Source organism: Convolutriloba macropyga, chromosome 3 (genome assembly GCF_964194025.1).
Source record: "Convolutriloba macropyga chromosome 3, txConMacr16.3, whole genome shotgun sequence".
Taxonomy (NCBI): domain Eukaryota; kingdom Metazoa; phylum Xenacoelomorpha; order Acoela; family Convolutidae; genus Convolutriloba; species Convolutriloba macropyga.
Window position 1 is genome coordinate 8,444,920 of NC_134470.1, and position 19,910 is coordinate 8,464,829.

General features: G+C 33.7%; 1 protein-coding gene across 1 annotated transcript; it reads right to left on the bottom strand.

Moving 5' to 3' along the window:
- Window positions 1-262: 262 nt before the first annotated feature.
- Window positions 263-19,807, bottom strand: LOC142336833 (uncharacterized). Its single transcript, XM_075385776.1, has 4 exons — window positions 19,059-19,807; window positions 16,702-16,869; window positions 1,760-2,019; window positions 263-802 (listed from the first exon to the last, which is right to left on the bottom strand). Exons 1-4 carry the CDS (start codon window positions 19,280-19,282, stop codon window positions 321-323), a joined length of 1,134 nt encoding a protein of 377 aa, XP_075241891.1. The 5' UTR covers window positions 19,283-19,807; the 3' UTR covers window positions 263-320.
- Between the last annotated feature and the right edge of the window lie 103 nt (window positions 19,808-19,910).

Consider the following 19,910-nt stretch of genomic DNA (forward strand, 5'->3'; position numbering starts at 1 on the left):
GAGATTTAAAGTCGTTTCAAGTCACACGGGCCCTTTGTTTTATAGTGGGCTAAATAGTCCTTCTGAAAATGGTAGGTTGGGTATGACGGCATTAGGTATAATGGCATAGGGTAAATTGTCCTGACACCGATAATAAGCTATACAGGGGGGGGGGGGGGCAAAACGGAAGGGGACAAAAACGGAAGTGGCCCGCAATTATCTATTCTTGTTGTTGTCTCAGTATCGCTCAAATTCTTTTTTTAATTTGATCATTTGAACAATCTTTTGCGATTCTAAATTCTAAATAAGACATACATATTTAAAATAAACTAAAATTAAAATTACTCAGTTTTTGATACTTTTGACGAAAATAGTTCTTCATCACTGTCAAAACCACTTTCTGTGTCCTCGCCAGTTAGCAAAGGTTCCTCGAGTTGAAACACGACTGTTGATGTACCTCTGCTCGACGTATTAGTAGACCCATAACCATGACACAGATTACCCTCTTTCTTAGCATACAGCAAAAACCCAGAAATTAGCACCAAAATAGTCCCGGCAATCTTCCAGAAATTGATTCCCGTTTCAGTGGGGGTAAGAATGACGGTATATAGAAAACCAATCAGGACGTTTAAAGTACAGGTGATCACGCTTTTGACGCTGACTTTTATTCGCTGGGATACCATAAAATTGGAGAGTTGGGCCAGGTAGCCGATTAGACCACCCAACATAGCAGAGAGAGACACTGTCCAGTCCAAAGTGCATAAATCTGAGTCGGCTATTTGCCCGATTTGAAGGGATAGCCATGTACCAATTGTACTGCAAGCTGAAAAATAGATTTAATAATTTTGTTTGTATCGAAATATAATGGTGCGGGCGCATTTATGTATCTGGGTTTTGTTTTGGGTTTTTACTGTAGTTTTAACTTTTGATGATCTCTCATCGAGAAAAACATGATTACTTTACCACATCATAGAGTTCTTACTCCACCTATTGGATTTTTCCGGGGTTGATTTTACGATTTCAGGACAAAATACCCATTGTAAAAATTAATAAATGTGAAAAAATACCCAAAATCTACGCAATATTTTAGTACTGGCAGGTCTAATTACAAGTCTCATTTATTACTGATTCAGAGCTATGATCATGTGACTTTTTACACTTGGCAATCCTAATCCAAGTCTAAACGAGGTCCAAAACCGTCCAAAATAGGTCCGGAAAACGCGACAAATATTGATAAAATTAACAGAAATGCTATTCACTAAAAAATTTTGAAAAATGTTTAATGTAGTAAATTTATCAAAACTTACAGGTAAGTCTGGTGAAATTGTTCATGCCTCAGGGGCATTTGGGACTTGATCTGACACATTTACAACCGATCTTCAGACCAAATTGTCCGCTCAAGTCTGATTTTAAAAAAAACGTCCTAAATTTCATACACGCGCTCATACCGACTATACCAACCGCTACATTGTAATTGGGTTATTGAGGGAAATTATTAAATTGGGTATTTTGGCCCAATGATAAATACTGGCTTATTGGGTATTTTGGCGCACTTTGGGTATTTTAACACCTTAAGCATTTTGTATCGTTGGGTTTTTTGGCTTTAGGTTTAGTTGCCATGTATCATAAACATGCCTCTATAGTCTCCTTGTGAACAATACTTTTTTTCATCAAAATTATTTGGCAATATCATGAAAGTGTCCTTATTTTTCTAACATTACCCCAATATTTCTGGAAACTTTAGTATAAGAATCTGACCAGAAACCAGTTGAATATTTACCCAAAACTGAGCAGCCGCTCATCAAAATAACAGCCGAAGGGTGAACTTTCTCGTCCGCCAATTTCTTAAGAAGCACAGAGGTCACTGCATTCATGAAAGCAATGAACAACATCACACAGGAAGCTATGGCCACATTGGGGGAGGCGTTGGAGTAAGAGTCGTCGGCTGGTTTAGAATCGGTTGCTAATCCGAGAAGGTTCTCGTTTCCCGAGCCGAACAGCCATCTCGGTTGCATCACACAAACGACTCCCGAGAAGCAACTTTTTCACGATTGATTTGAGCAAGCATTCTCTATCAAAATTTTAAAGTTTAAATATGTTTATACGACAAGACCATATGCCTTGGCTAATATTATTAGGAGCTAAGGACATTTGAACTCCAAAAAAATGCGCTTTCAAGACCTCTTATTCAAGTTATAACTAGATAATTATTTTCCAATTCTCTCAATCTTTTGAATAATTTTAATTAAGTCGGAATACAATATTAAACGGGCTTCAGCCAGTAGAATCCGAAAATCAAACATACCATACAAACACTGATTCATTCAACCTGCACAATTTTTACAGAGATTTAGCATATATTTCAATACATTCCTTACACAATTTCAACACTTCGAAAATGAATAGTTTTTAGCGCATGGCTTAATTTTTATCAGGCATTTAATAATGCAAAGAGGCTCGCTATTGTGCATTTGCACATAAAGCTTCAACCCCGCTGAACAATTTTTTGACTTAATTGACCACCAAATGAGGAAGTGATAGAAAACTTTCAAAAAATCACTTTTTTTTCGAAAGCAATTGGTGTATCCAATAAAAAAAACGCTTTAAGCTCTAATAAGTATGCCAATGAAACAACGACTCAATAGAGGACCGATGATACCTGACGTTAAGGAGAATAAGAGACAAGAAAAACAACAAAATCAAATAAAAAACAGGCATTACTTAAGACCAAAATCCAATGTCTGTCTATTTGTTCTTAAAATACTTAATGAAAAAGTCAAAATAGCATCAGATAAAAAAACCACTAAACAAAATGACTTGCATTTCAACAGAAAAAATATAGGACCAGTTTTTATTGACAAAAATTAACGAGTAGACAGAAAACAAAAGGGGCAAAATTAGAAAACAGGTTTACACTTTTTGAAGACAATTAAATTCGAAGTCAAGAAAACAACTACCTATCAGCTGAAATCATTCATTGGCTTCATTTTTACCTTCATACAAAAACCCTTGAGATTTGTACTTATTAAAACTGCTAAAAAGTGCAAATACAGGCCGAAATCAAAAAGTCACATCAGTTTTGCGAGGAAACAGTGTCAAAGCCTATAAGATCAAAATCTATTCACAAAAAATATTCAATATATTAAATGCGCCTTTTTTCAGCGCCCTTGAAGTGATATGAAAATTGTCAATAAAGTGCTGTTAATTTGATGATCGGACAAGATAGCAAAAACGAATCTCAAAAGTTGGAAAACATCAACATAAAAAAATAATGAATTTCGTAGTATTAGCGATTACAAAAACCATTACTTAAATAAAAATAGCAATGAAGACTACATTATAAACACATTCGAAGTTTCTAGTTGCTGAGAATACGGGGAAAAATTGCAGAAAAAGATCAAAATTCGCAAAGTTGAAATTACCCATTAATTTTTAAAAGCAAACTTTTTAAAAGCATAAGGTATTGCAGCCGTGAGCTTTCGACTTAAAATGGTAAATAGTTGAACTTGTTACTGCTTAGAAAGCCAATTGCACATGTCATAGTTGAGGTGGTGAGGTCAAGTTTATAGACTACACATTAACACTGAATACAGGCAGAACTCAAAATTTCATAAAAATTCTATCCAAATCGCGTTAAATCAAGAAACCATATGCTGTGCGCTCGAAACTTTTTGTGCACTTATTGGCCTCCTGTTGCGCGTAAACCTCCCAATAATTGAGGTTTGATATAAAATCATTCTGATCTGCATCTAATTAAAAACAATCAAGAAAAGCAAAAACAATTCAAAAACTATATTCAGTGCCCCCTTACAAACCAATTAATTTTGAATTATAAAAATCCACAACTGGACCAAAACTGTTCATCTTGTTTCTGATTGTCCGAAAAAATAAAAAAGTTTCCAAATGTTACGGAAACAGCGAATTTGAACGAAAAATGCTTATATCAAAAATAAATGACGATTTAGGCTCAGTCTTAGGACCAAAAAAAGAACAGCAAATCCTGGCAAAACTCAAGAATTAAGAAATAAATTACAAAAACATTTTGTTGGAGCCATAAAAACCTTGAGCTTTAATCAGAAATCACAATAATAATTCACTGAACCTTATTGAATTATAAGGGAAGCTCATATTAATTGAACCTGCAATACAGAATAGATCCGAGTTTCAAATTAAAAACATTGATTTTCGCAATTTCGAAGAACAGTATTGTACTATTGTATCTAATTCCGAAATATGAAAATTGATTTCAACACTGGACGCGATTTCAACAAATTAAATTTTCTCTATTTCTTAGGTCTTCTTTAAATTTTTTCTATAGGCTTTGCAAAAAATCTTAGATCTTCAGGAACAAGAATGCACCCGATCTGTCTGTAATTGGTTTTTTGTTCATGACTATTGTGCTTTTCATGTCAGAAACGTTTAAGAGGAGAAATTCATTGAATGCCCCTGACAATTAATAGTTCACGGAAGTCTTTCACAATTAAAATTTCACAAAATTTTATCCACAAAGTCAACCTGGGGATGAAGGCACGCAAAATTTCCTAATAAAACAATTCAATGGCAAATTTCCGTGATTATGAGCTGTACAATCATCAATTAAATTGATTGAAAAAAAAATTAAAAACGTTGCAATGTCGGTATTCAAGCAAATACCTAATTTAAAAAACAAATATTCCATTTTCACATAACATCAAACCTCATGGAGTATTTCTCTAAGATATTATGTTTTGCAATTCAAGGAATCTGGTAGTACCGTGCATATTTTTGTGCCTGATGAAAACTATGTTGCTTGCTTTTTAGAACTCTTTTTATCTGAAATCAGAGAATTCATGAAAAAAGAAAACGAATTGTTTTTCTTATGAATACCAGGTTTGAAACCACACAGTTTTTGCATTTTTTGTTTTTTATCACAAAAACCAATAAAAAATGAAGAAGCAAAATAATCAAAGTTTTAGATAATGTTTGAAAAAAGTCTGCTGTTCAATTCATGTTTTAAAAAGTAATCGCTTTAAAGTATCATTGAAGATCATATCTAAATCGAACTAAATAAAAACCACATATCAAAATTTTGTTTGTGTCTTTGTCTTTGCTGTTGCCAGTACACTTAAGTTGATTTAATACGCCGCTACAATTGTTTTCAGAAAAAACGAAATGATTGCTTTGAAATACCACTAAAAACATAACTGAGCAACGTCGGGGGGAACAGCTCTTAAACGACCGGCGAGCGGTTGGCTTTGTCAGTAATTAGCCACGATTTAGTGAAGGTAGCTTTAGATTACTTGAAGCGGCGTGAAGTGAGCGCAGTGGAGGCACCGGGGGGTGCACCGGGGGGTTGCATGGGGGGGGGGGGTTGGCAACGGTGGGAGTCGGGTCCTTGGCTGCACGATGCCCTTACGGCCCGAAGGATGTGAAGGGGATTGGGAGGGGGAAATGCAGTTATGTGGGCTGATGTGGAGTAAGGGGTTGTTGTGGGGTGGAGTTGTGGTAGGGGTGGAGGGGTGAGGGTTGACCTCTAAAAACCTTCTTTCACACCATAAGTATAGGCCTCCAAAACACTTTCTGTTGATCGCATGCTTGGAGACCAGTGAGTTCGAAGGCTCTAAGAGCACTCAATTCCAACTGAGCGCTACTTGTTTATCCCGTTTTTGAGGACGAAATGTCATAGGCGTCAGACGAAAAATTGGTCAAGCGAAAAAAGCATAAAAAGATCGACAGGAGTTATATAACTGTTTTAAACTTCAATAGAGAGCGACTAAAACTTTGGAAAGCATCGTCTTTAGATCATTTTTTACTCTGTATTACTACCTACAAGGATTGTTCATTTCATTGGTTTTTATCGAGTCCGAGGCGCAATATGCCAAAAGGACACAATTTTAAGCTTTTAATGAAAATATTACCGTTTCTTAAAGGAATTATCCACAAGTCAACCAAAGGAGTAGCAAAGAAATTGCTAGCTTAGCAGTTCTCAAGTCATCTGATTTGCAATGTTTTTAAAACTAAAAGCACACAAAATAAGAAAAACGTAACAACAAACAGATCTTTTATTAGACCTTTCAAATTTGGTACAGCTAGGTTATATTACAGGCTTTTTGTGGCATTTAAAAAACTCAAGAATCAGAATCTTCAAGAAAAACCAGTTTAGTGGATCAGAACAAAATGAATTTCTATCGGCTTTACAAAATTCCACTGTATTTGAATTTTTAAATTTATGCACAGGCCTGGGCCAATATTTGCACAGGAAAACTTACAATTACCCCAAAACAAGCAATCGAACATTCTGAAAGTATTTTCTCCGAAAAAGACTTTATTTTTTTTTTCACTTGTTTCGAACAGTTTTAAATTAAGTTTGGAAAACAACTTTTCTAAAACCGGAATTTTCTGACAGTCATAGGGTATTCGAACAGACGAAATTGACAGTAAAGAAAACCTTGCTACTTTTCTCGCATTATAAGTCCTTTTTACCGTTTTGAAAATTAATATCTGAAAATCCAAAAGTGGGCAAAAAAATTCGAACTTCAATAAATGCATTTCAGAATTATTCTTTTAAATCAGATGTTTTTGGTTTTAGTGCATGTATTGATTTCTAAAATATATGCACAAATTGAGACATCAGCAGATTTTTGTAAAGCTCAACAAAAATTCTCAACTTATTACACCGATCCCTTCTCTATTATTTTTACACCATGTCACTGATGAAAATGGCCATAGCCTTGCAGAGCAAAATAGAAATAAAAAATCCAAGCGGTAATTTCTTTTTTAAAAAAAACAAGCACTGACACAAAAACTAAATCAACAAAAGCGATTTGTCGGTTGCATCTGTATTATATGTTGCGCTGTGTTCAAAGAAATAGTTTAATTGTCCCTGAAAAAAGGAACTAATTTGTAATTTTAAAAAATTTCAACAAAACTTTGTTGTTCATAATAGATTTCTCAAACCAAACATCGAATTTTTTCTAACCCTGTCTTAATAACGATAAAATTTACTATGCTCAACTACATAACAGTGGTTGAAATTGTTTCCGAAGGAAAAATTTGAACGTATTTCCTCATTTCTTTAAAAGAAATCCGAGTTGAAAAAATAACATTTCAATCTAATGGGTGTCAAAGACAGATTCGTCATTGACAAGGTATTCTAGTTTTAAATTACCTGTAAAAGAAAAAAGTCTTGGCGCACAAATCCTTTTGAATGCAAAATCTGCCTGGGTAAAAATTGCAAAATCTGTAGATTAAAAAAATTGTCGCCAAAATTTCGTTGCTTTTGTTGGAGAATTTTTTCCAGCGAAAATATTATTTTTGTTACTCTGCAAAACTGCTTATAAAGATAGTTCAACTTGATGGTTTTTAAGGAGTCCGAGACGCAATATGCCGAAAAAACAATTATTTTGAACGCTTAAGGAAAATTTTACTGTTTTCAACAGGGATTGTCCACCAATCATCCCAATTAGTAGCAGAGAGATTTTTAACTTGGCAGTTTTCAAATCGTTTAAATATTTACTGTTTTCAAAACTAAAAGCACACAAAATAAGAAAAACGTAGCAACAAACAGATCTTGAATATTGAAGCTTTCAGATTTGGTATAGCTGGGTTACATTACAGGCTTTTTGTGTCATTTAAAACCTCAAGAATCAAAATCTTCACGAAAAAACAAAGTTTAGTGGATCAGAACAAAATCAATTTCTATCGGCTGTACAAACTACCACTGTATTTGAATTTTTAAAAGTATGCGCAGGACTGGGCCAATATTTGCACAGGAAGATTTACAATTACCCCAAAATAAGGATTAACCTGATTAACCTGAAAGTATTTTTTCCAAAAAAATTGTTCCAAAACTTGTTTTTTGGTTGTAATCATTTAGTGTTCGAACATTTGTTCTTGGAAAAAAATATAGAAAAATAATGTTTTTTGCGAGACCTGTACCGGACAGGGAGCTAGCTTACAGTTCAGGCCATTCACATTTTATTTTTTTTCACTTGTTTCGAACTGTTAAAAAATAATTTTGGAAAAACAACATTTCTAAAACCGGAATTTTCTGACAGAGTCAAAGGGTATTCGAACAGACGAAATTGACAGTAAAGAAAACCTTGCTGCTTTTCTCGCATTATAAGTCCTTTTTACCGTTTTGAAAACAAATATCTGAAAATCCAAAAGTTGGCAAAAAAATTCGATCTTCAGTAAATGCATTTCAGAATTATTCTTTTAAATCAGATGTTTTTGGCTTTAATGCATGTATTGATTTCTAAAATATATGCACAAAAGGAGAAATCAGCAGATTTTTGTGCAGGTGATCAGAAATTCTCAATTTATTACACCAAAACCTTCTCGATTTTTTTACACCATGTCACTGATGAAGATAGCCATAGCCTTAAAGAGCAAAATAGAAAAAAAGACAACCGGTAATTCCTTTCCGAAAAAATTAAGCACTCGCACAAAAAAACAACAAAAGCGGTTTGTCAGCTGCATATGCTCCGATAAGTTATATGTTGCGCCGTGTTCAAAGAATCTTTTTGAATGTCCCCGAGGAGAAAAACAAAGAAATATTTTGTAATTTCAAAAATTTCCATTAGAATTTTCTCGTTCGTAATAGATTTTTCACAGCAAATATCAAGTTTTCTTCTCATTATGTCTTAATAGCGGTAAAATTTGTTATGCTCAACGACAAAGAATTGGTTGTCACTGTTTTTGAGGCAAAAACTTGAACGTAGTTCCTGAATTCTTTAAAAGCCATTTGAGTTAAAAAAAATAACATCTCAATCCATAACAGATTGGTTATTGCCAAGGCGTTCAATTATTATAATACTTGTAAACATTAAAATCTATGCACACAAACCCTCTGAATGCGAAATCTGCCTGATAAAAAACTGCAAAATCTTTAAATTAAATAATTTGTTTCCAAAATTTCTCCAGCCAAAACGATCGTTTTTGTTAAACTGTATAAATATCTAAAACTGTTGTTCAACTCGACGTTTTTTATCGAGTCCGAGGCGCAATATGCCAAAAGGACACAATTTTAAACTTTTAATGAAAATATTACCGTTTCTTAAAGGAATTATCCACAAGTCAACCAAAGGAGTAGCAAAAAGATTGCTAGCTTAGCAGTTCTCAAGTCATCTTATTTTCATTGTTTTTAAAACTAAAAGCACACAAAATAAGAAAAACGTAACAACAAACAGATCTTTTATTAGACCTTTCGGATTTGGTACAGTTAGGTTATATTACAGGCTTTTTCTATCATTTAAAAACCTCAAGAATCAAAATCTTCAACAAACACAATAGTTTAGTGGATCAGAACAAAATGAATTTCTATCGGCTTTACAAATTTCCCCTGTATTTGAAATTTTAAATGTATGCACAGGCCTGGGCCAATATATGCACAAGAAGGTTCACAACTACCAAGAAACAAGCAATCGATTAACCTGAAAGTACTTTCTTCGAAAAACATAGTTCAGAAACTCGTTTTTTGGTTGAATAATTTAAGTGTTTGACAGTTCTCTCTAATCGAGAAACCCAGAAAATTAATGTTGTTTGCATGATTAGTCCGAAATAGGGAGCTATTTTACAGCTCAGAAAAATCAAATCTTTTTACTTTCTTTCGAACCGTTATAAATTAAGTTTGGAAAAAACTTTTCTCAAACTGGAAATTTCTGATAGAGCCATTGGGTATTGGAATTGACGAAACTGACAGTAAAAAATTCTTGTTGCTTTTCTCGCATTATAAAAAAATTTGTTACTGTTTTGAAAACAAATAACGGAAAATCCGGAATTGGGCATAAAAAGTTTCATTTTTCAATAAATCCACTTCGGAAAATTTCTATTAAATGAGATATTTGTGGTTTTAGTGCAATATTGATTTCAAATGATATGCCAAAAATTGTACTTTAGCGGATTTTTGTGCAGCCAAACAAAAATTGTTAATGTATTACACCAATACCTTTTCTATTTTTTACTCCATATCACAGATAAAGATAATCATAGCCTTGAAGAGCAAACAAAAAATCGAAAAAGAAATCCAACCAGGAACTTCTTTTTAAAAAAAGCCAGCACTGGCACAAACATTAAATCAATAAAAACAGTTTGTTAATTGCATATGCTCAGATGTTTTATATGTTGCCCTGCGTTCAAAGAAATATTTTAAATACCCCGTGGCAAAAATCAAGGAATTAATTTGTAATTTCAAAAAAATCCATCGAAGTTTTACTGTTCTTAATAGATTTCTCACACCAAATATCAAGTTTACATCTCAGTCTGTCGTAATAGCGATAAAGTTTACTATGCTCAACGACACAAAATGGTTGTCACTGTTTCCGAGGCAAAAACTTCATTGGTCTTCCTCAATTCATTAAAAGCAATATGAGTTTAAAAAACAATATTTCAATCTGGTGGGCGTCAAAGACGGATTGGCGATTGTCAGAGGCGCAATATGCTAAAAAAGCAATATTTAAAACCTTTAATGAAAATATTACTGTTTTTAAAGGGAATTGTCCATAAATCAACTCAATATGTAGCAGAGAGATTGTTAGCTTGGCAGAAACCAACTCATTTAAATTTCAGTGTTTTTAAAACTAAAAGGACCAAATATAAGAAAAACGTAACAACAAACCGATCTTTTATTGGATCTCTCAGATTTAGTACAACAATGTATTCGTTACATTACAGACTATTTGTGGCATTTAAAAACATGAAGAATTAAAGACTTCAAGAAAAAGCGTAGTTTATTTGATCAAAAAAATGACTATATATCTAATCTAATAATTTCCCCTGTACTTGAAGTTTTAGCAAATATATGCACAGGAAGATTTGCAATTACCCTAAGACAAGCCATCGGTTAACCTGAAAAAATTATCTCCTAAGAACATTGTTCGAAAATTGTTTTTTGGTTGTAAACTGTTAGTGTCTTACCATTTGTTCTAGGAGAACAAAATAATGTTGTTTGCGAGACCAGTACCGAATAGGGAGCTAGCTTACATTTCAAGAAATACACATTTTAGTTTTTTTCACTTGTTTCGAACCGTTAAAAATTAAGTTTGGAAAACAACCTTTCCGAAACCGAAATCTTCTGATAGAGCGATTTGGTCTTCGAATGGACGAAATTGACGGTAAAGAAAAACTTAATGCCTTTCTCGCATTACAAAACTTTTTTTTTACTAATTTGAAAACAAATATCTGAAAATCCAGAATTGGGCCAAAGGCATTTCGGAAAATTCCTATTCAATCAAATGTTTGTGGCTGTAGTGCAAGTTTTGATTTCCAAATTATATGCAAAAAAATAGACTTCAGCAGATTTTTGTGCAGCCCAACAAAAATTCTCAATTTATTACACCAATCCCATCGCTATTCTTTTACACCATGTCACTGATACGGATAGTCATAGCCTTGCAGAGCAAAACAGAAATTCAACCGGTAATTTTCTCCTGAAAACGGAAAGCACCGGCACAAAACCTAAATCTACAAAAACGGTTTGTCAGCTGCATATGCTCAAATGTGTTATATAATGCGCCGTGTTCAAAGAAACTTTTTAAATGTCCCCGAGGTGATAAACAAAGAATTATTTTGTAATTTCAAAAAAATTCCATTAAAATTTTATTGTTTGTAATAGATTTTTCACAGCAAATATCAAGTTTTCTCCTAATTATGTCTTAATAGCGGTCTAGTTTGCTATGCTCAACGACACAGAATTGGTTGTTACTGTTTCTGAGGCGATTATTTGAACGTTTTTCTTCAATTCTATGAAAGCCATATGAGTTGAAAAAATAACATTTCAATCCAAGACAGATTGGTTATTGTCAAGGCGTTCTATTATTAAAATACTTGTAAACAAGAAAATCAATGCACACAAACCCTTTGAATGCGAAAACTGCCTGGTAAAAAAACTGCAAAATCTTTAAATTAAATAATTTGTTTCCAAAATTTTGTTACTTTTGTTGTGGCATTTTCTCCAGCAAAAACGATGGTTTTTGTTAGTCTGTATAACTATCTAAAATGATTATTCAACTCGACAGTTTTTGTCGAATCCGAGGCGCAATACGCCAAAAGGACAAAATTTTAAATTTTCATTGAAAATGTAACCTTTTTTCAAAGGAATTGTCCACAAGTCAACAAAAGGAGTAGCAAAGCGATTTTTGGCTTGGCGGCTCTCAAATCATTTGGTTTTCATTGTTTTTAAAACTAAAAGATCCAAAAATAGGAAAACGTAACAACAAACAGATCTTTTATTGGACCTCTCAGATTTAGTATAGCTATGTAACCATTACATTACAGGCTAAATGTGTTAATTAAAAACTTCAAGAAATAAAAACTTGAAGGATCAGAACAAAAAGGATATATATCTGCTTTACATCTTTCCCCAGTATTTGAAGTTTTAGCAAATATATGTACAAGAAGATTTGCAACAACACCCCAAACAAACCATCGAATAACTTGAAATTACTTTCTCCAAAAAACATAGTTCGAAACCTAAACTTGTTCTTTGAATGTAAACTTTTGGTGTTTTATCATTCGATCTAGGAGACAAACCCAATATATTGATGTTGTTTGCAAGGCCAGTCCCAAATAGGGAGCCACCCTAGAGTTCAGGACATTCGTTTTTATTTTTTTGCACCTGTTTCGAACCGTTAAAATTATTTTGAAAACAACGTTACTGAAACCGGAACATTCTGATAGAGCCATAGGGTATTGGAATGGACAAAATCGACAGAAAAGAAAGTTTTGCAGCTTTTCTCGCATTATAAAACTTTTTGTACTTGTACACTAACTACCTATAAAAAATGGGTTTTTATCGAGTCTGAGGCGCAATATGCCAAAAAAGCCATATTTTAAACTTTCAATGAAAATATTATTGTTTTTTAAGGGAATTGTCCATAAATCAACTCAATATGTAGCAGAGAGATTGTCAGCTTGGCAGAAACCAACTCATTTAAATTTCAGTGTTTTTAAAATTAAAAGGAGCAAATGTAAGAAAAACGTAACAACAAAACCGAACAACAAAAGGAATTGTCCACCAATACATCCAGTGAGTGGCAGAGAGATTGTTAGCTTGGTAGTTTTTACTTTCAATAAACTTTCAGTGTTTTTGAATCTAAAAAGACCCAAAAAATAAGAAAAACGCTACAATGAACAGACCTTTCATTGCACTTCTCAGATTTAGTGCAGCTATGTATCCTTTACATTACAGACTAATTGTGGCACATGACTGGCGCTTCATCAAAAGTGTTTTGGAATGGCATGGTTGCTTTCAAGCATAGCAAAAAATGTTCATTTCATTACAAGAAAAATGTTTTTTTTGCAAACAAGCACTAATAAATTAGACAGCAAATATCAAAATTTATGTCAGTTCACATATTTCTTTTGGAAAGTTTGAAAATGTCAAAATATATGCTTTCTGCATCTTCTGCATATTTTTGATTAAGAAATTCTCAATTCGGAAATTGAGTCTCTATATGCCAGACAGGTCAATGTGTCTGTAAAAAGTTTCATTTATCCCGACAAAACAAACGTTGCTGAAGTTTTAAAAATTCATGAAAATTAGTTGCCGGATATATGGTTGGGTTGGGGGTACATAGAAAAAAATCTTCCTTTTTAAATGATTTCGTAAAACAATGAGAGTAATGTTTATGTGTTTTTGTCGGAATTGTTTTTTAAAGCAAAAGTCAAAGAGCAGAACAGTTGGTAAATACAATTTGCTGCGTAAATCAAAATCCAACCAAAATTTGAATTAAAAATGCCTCAGCAGACTAAAACTGAATGGAATAATGAGCTTTCAAGTACTACAAACACCATCCAGGACATGCGAAAGCATTTAAAGCAAGAAAAAACGTAATCGTACAAGAGGAGAAACAATTATTCGACAAAAACTCAAACGGTTCAAAACAAAACCATGTTTTTGCAAATCAAAAGCAGCAGATATAATTGGAAGACAATGCAAACGCGTACCAGTGTCGAATGACTGATCTATTCCAATCGGAAGTCAAATATTTACGGGACAAGAACACTTCGATATTGAAAACTTGATGGGTCACAATATTCAAAATTCGAGTGATTTTTTTGATCCGTCGGAACCAAAGTTTTTTCCAAAATCTATAAACAGAAACACTAACCATCCTATTATTTCGGAGAGCACATACAAAAAAATATGGCAATCTGATATTTATTATGATACCGGGTTTCTTTCTTATCCCTGTACAACAATTATTGATTTGAGACAAACAGTCAAACAGTATTCTCCTGGAGCAAAAAGCAAAACACCAATTTTTCAAACCGTTCAAAATAGTATTGATAAGAGATTTTCGGGGGGTGGCCGCAGCATCTCAATTATATGAAACTGTTACAAAAGCAATTTAAAAATTTGAAAACTCAGCGAGCTCTAATTTCGGAAACTCTAATTTTTGAAACACAAAAAAATGGCCGTTACGAGTGTGAATTGAAATATTGAAATTGAGGAGTTCAAAAAGCAACTGAGAAATATTGCTTTGGAGCAACTGAGAAAAGCAACTGAGAAATATTTTATATCGATAAAAATAGAGGATTTGAGATGCAACATTACAACATGGCAAATATGTAATGATGGTGTTCACCTAAACTTGGCTGCAGTATAATAAATTGTCAAGAGTTTTGGTAACTATTATCAATAGCATATTACTGTATCACAAAACAACATTTCACTGCAACAAATTCAGTGCTCTGGTTGTTTATCAATGCTTTGGTTGTGTGAATTAATGTTTTTTTGTCAGCAAAATATGAGAATTTCCAAACTATTAGTTCTTGCTTTTTTACATAGCAATTCGATTGAAAAATTATATATTCGGTTATGTCACACAACCAAAATTATCGTCATTATACTGTGAAAATTAGGTTCCGCTTTTTTCTTTTTTTTATGATTGCAAAATTTTTTTACACTTCATGCGCTTGATGCTAAGTGATGATAGTCATCTAAATCAGGTCGCTTTTCTCACATTCGTGAATCGGACATGCTGATATAAATAATTAGACGGGATTTCGAAAATCTGAACGTTTTCTTCTTCAATGCCCGCAGTTTAAAAAATAAATATCACGTTTTCACTGAATTTTTAACAAATTCAACTCAAAAGACAATACTGATCCTAAATGAAACAGTTTTTTATGCAGAAAAGTTTTTGAATTTTGAGTCCGAAACAGAAATTTTATTCAAGATCAAGGTCAACAAAGACAGGAAAAAATAAGGGTGGAGGTGTTGCCATCTGGGTTCCAAGGTACATATCTTCAAAACAGCGAATTGATCTAATTGTACTCATTGAAAGCTTTTTTGAGTCCTTATGGTTAGAAATATCTGGATTACCGGTAAACAAAGTCCTAATTAAGGCTTCGTAATGTCCAAATAGAAATTTGGTAAACTTTTTTGTTGACGAATTAACATCAGAAACCTCCTCGGCCTACTCAATCTCTGACGAAATTTTGTTTTTTTGGCGACTATAATCTCAATTATTTCAAAAAAAGGGAATCCACTTTATTTGATGAATTTGCGAGTAGTTCTGGACTTACTTTATCAAACACAGAAAAATCAACACGAGCCACCAGCCAAGGCATAACAATAACCGATCATGGGTTTTCTAGCAAAAACCAGATTCAAGAGATTCAGAATTTTCCCCATCAGTTGAGATGGATCACTTGAACCTAAGATTTTAAGCCACAAAGTCACTGCAGATACTTGGGTATAATAATGGATTCTAAGTTAAACATTCATGTACAACTCAACAAAGTCCTATCAATTATGGCTACAAGTTATACGTTATCATTTACCTCTGAACGCACGATTGATGCTATTCAAATCCCTAGTCCTTTCTCGTTTAACTTTCAGTGCTCTATTTTTCTCAGAACTTGAATTTCAATGCAGCGAATTAATCGACAAATCAGCTGGGGAGTTAAAGTTTTCTATGAGAAAAAAGTATGAGATATCTAGAGATCTCTTAGTAGATTCTGACATTTTGCCTGCGGAAGTTTTAATAAGCAGATGAGTGTTTCAAAGAAAGGAACGTTGGTCGCTTCAAAAGTTACTTTTACCTTTAAAAAAACGGAACCACTTATTTTAATTTTTAACATGGTACTAATTTTGTGTATAACATTTCAAACTTGTAATGTTTAACCCCTGGGTTATATTTTCATTTTACTTGTTAAAAAAAGTTTGATTCCGAAGAAATCATTTGGGGTTGAATCTGCACTCAATATAGGATCCTCTTCATGTAGTTGTTTTGAGGGTGATCACTTGATTAAAAAAGGTACGTTCTCAAGTCTTTTTGTTCAGTTGCCATTTCAACAACTTTGATATGATAACTTTCTATTTATCTCAAAGCTTTTGCATATGCAATCGCGCATCTTAATTTAAAATGTGGGAACGATAAACCTGGTAATAATAATATAAAACTATTTTTCCAAAAATCTAATCAATTGTCCTAATTTTCTCCAAAAAAACTTAATACGGCGCCAAAGGCAACGAACATGTGAAAGATCTAATTTGAATATCAGTGAGTATTAAAATATTAAACTACTAGGGGAGACTTTTGAATCAATATCATTCTTTTGTATTAATTATTTCGATTTGGCCACGGTCTGACATAGGCTAGGGTGTCTGTTAGGTCGGGACCCCCCCCCCCCCCCGCCGTGCAAGTCCGTCGTGGACAATGTCTGTTTTTAAGTTTTTAAGTCAAGGACCTCTTTTTGGGTGATATTTTCATAATCCTTTTGCAAGGAAAATGCCTGATTATGATGAAGCTGTCAATGAGTGTGATTTTTTCTCCCAAGACTACAACTGCTATTATACAGACAAACACAGGTGTGGTCTGGGATATGATTGCGAGATCTGCCACTGTTATGTATCTCACACAGAGCACTTTGGTTGCCATGGTAACGCCATTGATTGCGGATCTGAAGCAGAAAACTTTACTTATGAAGTCATTCATGAAAAATATGAAAGTTTCCTGTTGCATTGTTGCAGTATCGCCAAGCATTCATAAACTCAGTAATACAGCATTTAACATAATAAAATTGACTTTGACTGAGAGAATAAAAGATGAAAAAAAGACGTCATCATTCCGTATCTGAGCTGGAGTGAGGATTTAATTTCATATTAAATTCTACGGAACAAAAAATGGAAAAAGAAATCATGATGCAATTTGAAATCAAGTTTTTCAGGTACATTGGTTGCATGCGAGATATTAAAAATTGGTGCAGTGGACAAATGACAATTCCTCGAATCATTGGAAACAATAAAATAAAAAATTAAATGGATCTAAATTTTCAAAATTTTTGTTATATTGTATCCCAGTTTTATGTGCCCGACCCCGGTCAACTCTGATCAATCGTGAGCAGCCCATAATGGGAAACCCGGGTCAAGGTTTTGTCAAATAATGAAAAAATTTTACCGCTAAAATCTCAAGTCTTTCAAAAACTCACCAAAAAAGTATTTGCGGTGAAATTTTTTACCAGTGACTGACGTAAGATGTGCGGTTTTTAGCGGTGAAAGTTTTATTTTCACCACTTTCACCGCATCCAGCGCTAAAAACTGCATTTTTAAAAACCAAAGTCTCATCAAAGTTTGGCAGACAAAAACAGACCCAAAAAATAAAGGTTCTGGTTAATTGTAACCTTCATAACAGTTCTTAACTAAAATGTTGTAGAGTAAAAAACTATAACCCTAATTTTTCATGAACATTTCTCGAGCTAAAATACACTGCTTCCCAAAAGCATCACCCGACTAAATATAAAAACCTCTTGATGTCCCTTCAGGTGTGTATGTAAATTAGTTCCATCAACTATTCTTTTATATACATACTTGAGAACAATTTATTATTACAAAAGCAAGTCCCGAGAAAAGTATCAATTAAAGGCAATAGAAATGATTTTTTTTTGAAAAAAGGTCCAAATAAAGATGAAGGGCAGAGAATACAACGCTGAAGACAAAGCAATAGTTTTTGCGATTGAGTTGAACGCTTTGCTATACTAAAAAAACTATTTTGTAAGAAAAACATTGAAGCATAACAAAACAATCTTTTTTGATTTCAACTAAAAGGGGAACTAAATTTTAAGAGATTGAAAATTTTGAAATCTTTTTCCAGCAGTTTTTGTTAGATTGAAACAGAATTTGGTTCATTTGAATGTGTTTTTTACTTTAGTTGTCTACTTAGATTCGTAAAATGGTTTTCAGAAAAACACCGTTAAGGGACAATGATTCCGTAGACATTTTTAAGTAGGATTATATAACTTGGTCCAATGGTAAATTGACGTATTGGTTTTCTTCTCACCAGATCTGTAACGATCGCAAAATGATGGGGCGTCCTGAGTCAAAACTGCGGAGTCTTATGAGCCCTTTGTACGTGCGAAAAATCTAGACAATCGTCCGGCCGAATGTTTTACCAAAGATCGCTTCGATCTGAGACCGCAACATAGGTTGCGATTGGATAATTTAAAAAAAAGTTTCCTTCTCATCAATTGTTTTCAAAATTAGCTTCTTTTTCCTCGATTTTTTAGTGAACAAACGGATAAGTAATGCAGATTTTGATTTTTCTAGATAAAGAATAAAATCCTCAAATGTAAAAAAAAATTGATCTATCCTTCAACAGCTCTGAAACGGTGCTCTAACAGGAGAAACTCCTCCTAGCATCCCTTCGGTACGGGTGTAAACAAATACTAAATTCAAAATACTTGTTATTATTCTGAACGTACCGAAAACGAATTTTTTAATCATTATTAACGAGCTCTGATCTTTACTAGAGGTTAAGCTGTAAATTAGTTTCTTCATTTGCAAACTGAAAACAAACGGCCCAGTTTGAGGTGCCGGACAGAAGCAAGTATGAACAGACCGTCCCAGACGGAAAGTGCTTATGTTCAGACCGACCGTTCATGATATAAGGTACTTATGTCCAGCCTTTCGTGCGTTCATGCCGACTTTCATGCGTTCACGTCCAGACTTTTTGTGCGTTTCTCTGTTTCCAGGCTATGTAATTTCGAATGCACTACCCCCCCCCCTTCCCCCCCGCCCCCCTCGTGCGTTCATCTTCAGTCTAGCTATACTCGCTTCCGTCTGGGACCTCATCTTGGGGGAGCTTAGAACAAACCTGATAAACACCAATTTATAATTCCTCCACACTCCAATCCAAATTTCCCGTTTCCAAAAAAGGCTCAAAAATATGCCACTTATCGAAATGTGGAATAGAGCCCTGGATGCCAACACGAAATAGGGTATAGCCGGGGTTAATTTGGCAATGAGAAGAAACGTGCACAGACAGAAGGAGTAAGTGACTGCCAGAAATAGACCCAGATAATCCTCGCCGGACACCATTTTCACTCCCAAATTAGATTAAATAGTCCTTCAATTGAGTCTATACATGTGGATAACAGCCAGTAATGATTAGTAATTGTCATAAACGGCGGGCATAAATTAACACTAAATTAATTGCTATGGTCGCTAAGTTTTGGTAGGTTATTTTTTGCAGTGCAGTTAAATAAATAAACTAATTTTTGAGGCACCTTAAAATAGATTGTACTATTTTTGGTTTTAGTAAGAACAAATTTATAATTTTCCTATATCAAATAGAAAATACAACTGATGCTGGAAAACATGTCTAGACAGGATTCCTGATTGACGAATAGGTCTGTAAAACCTAATCCAAATTGAATCGAGATCAGTTTTTGTTTAAATTTTTTAAATTAAATTTCCTTTCTAAAATATCGGTTCTGGAGTAAAACTAATTGTTGATAACTCACTAGCAATAATAACGTTTTCTGAAACAAACTTTAAACTTGTAGCTAGAATAGAATTAGAAACCAAATGTCATTTTCAAAGTTACAGAGCATAATAGCAGTTCAGACATTTGACAAACCAAATACAATCAAGGATAAATAACAAATTGTAAATACCTATGTTGCTTATTTATGTCTTCTGAACATTGTTTTACTAGCATGTTCAG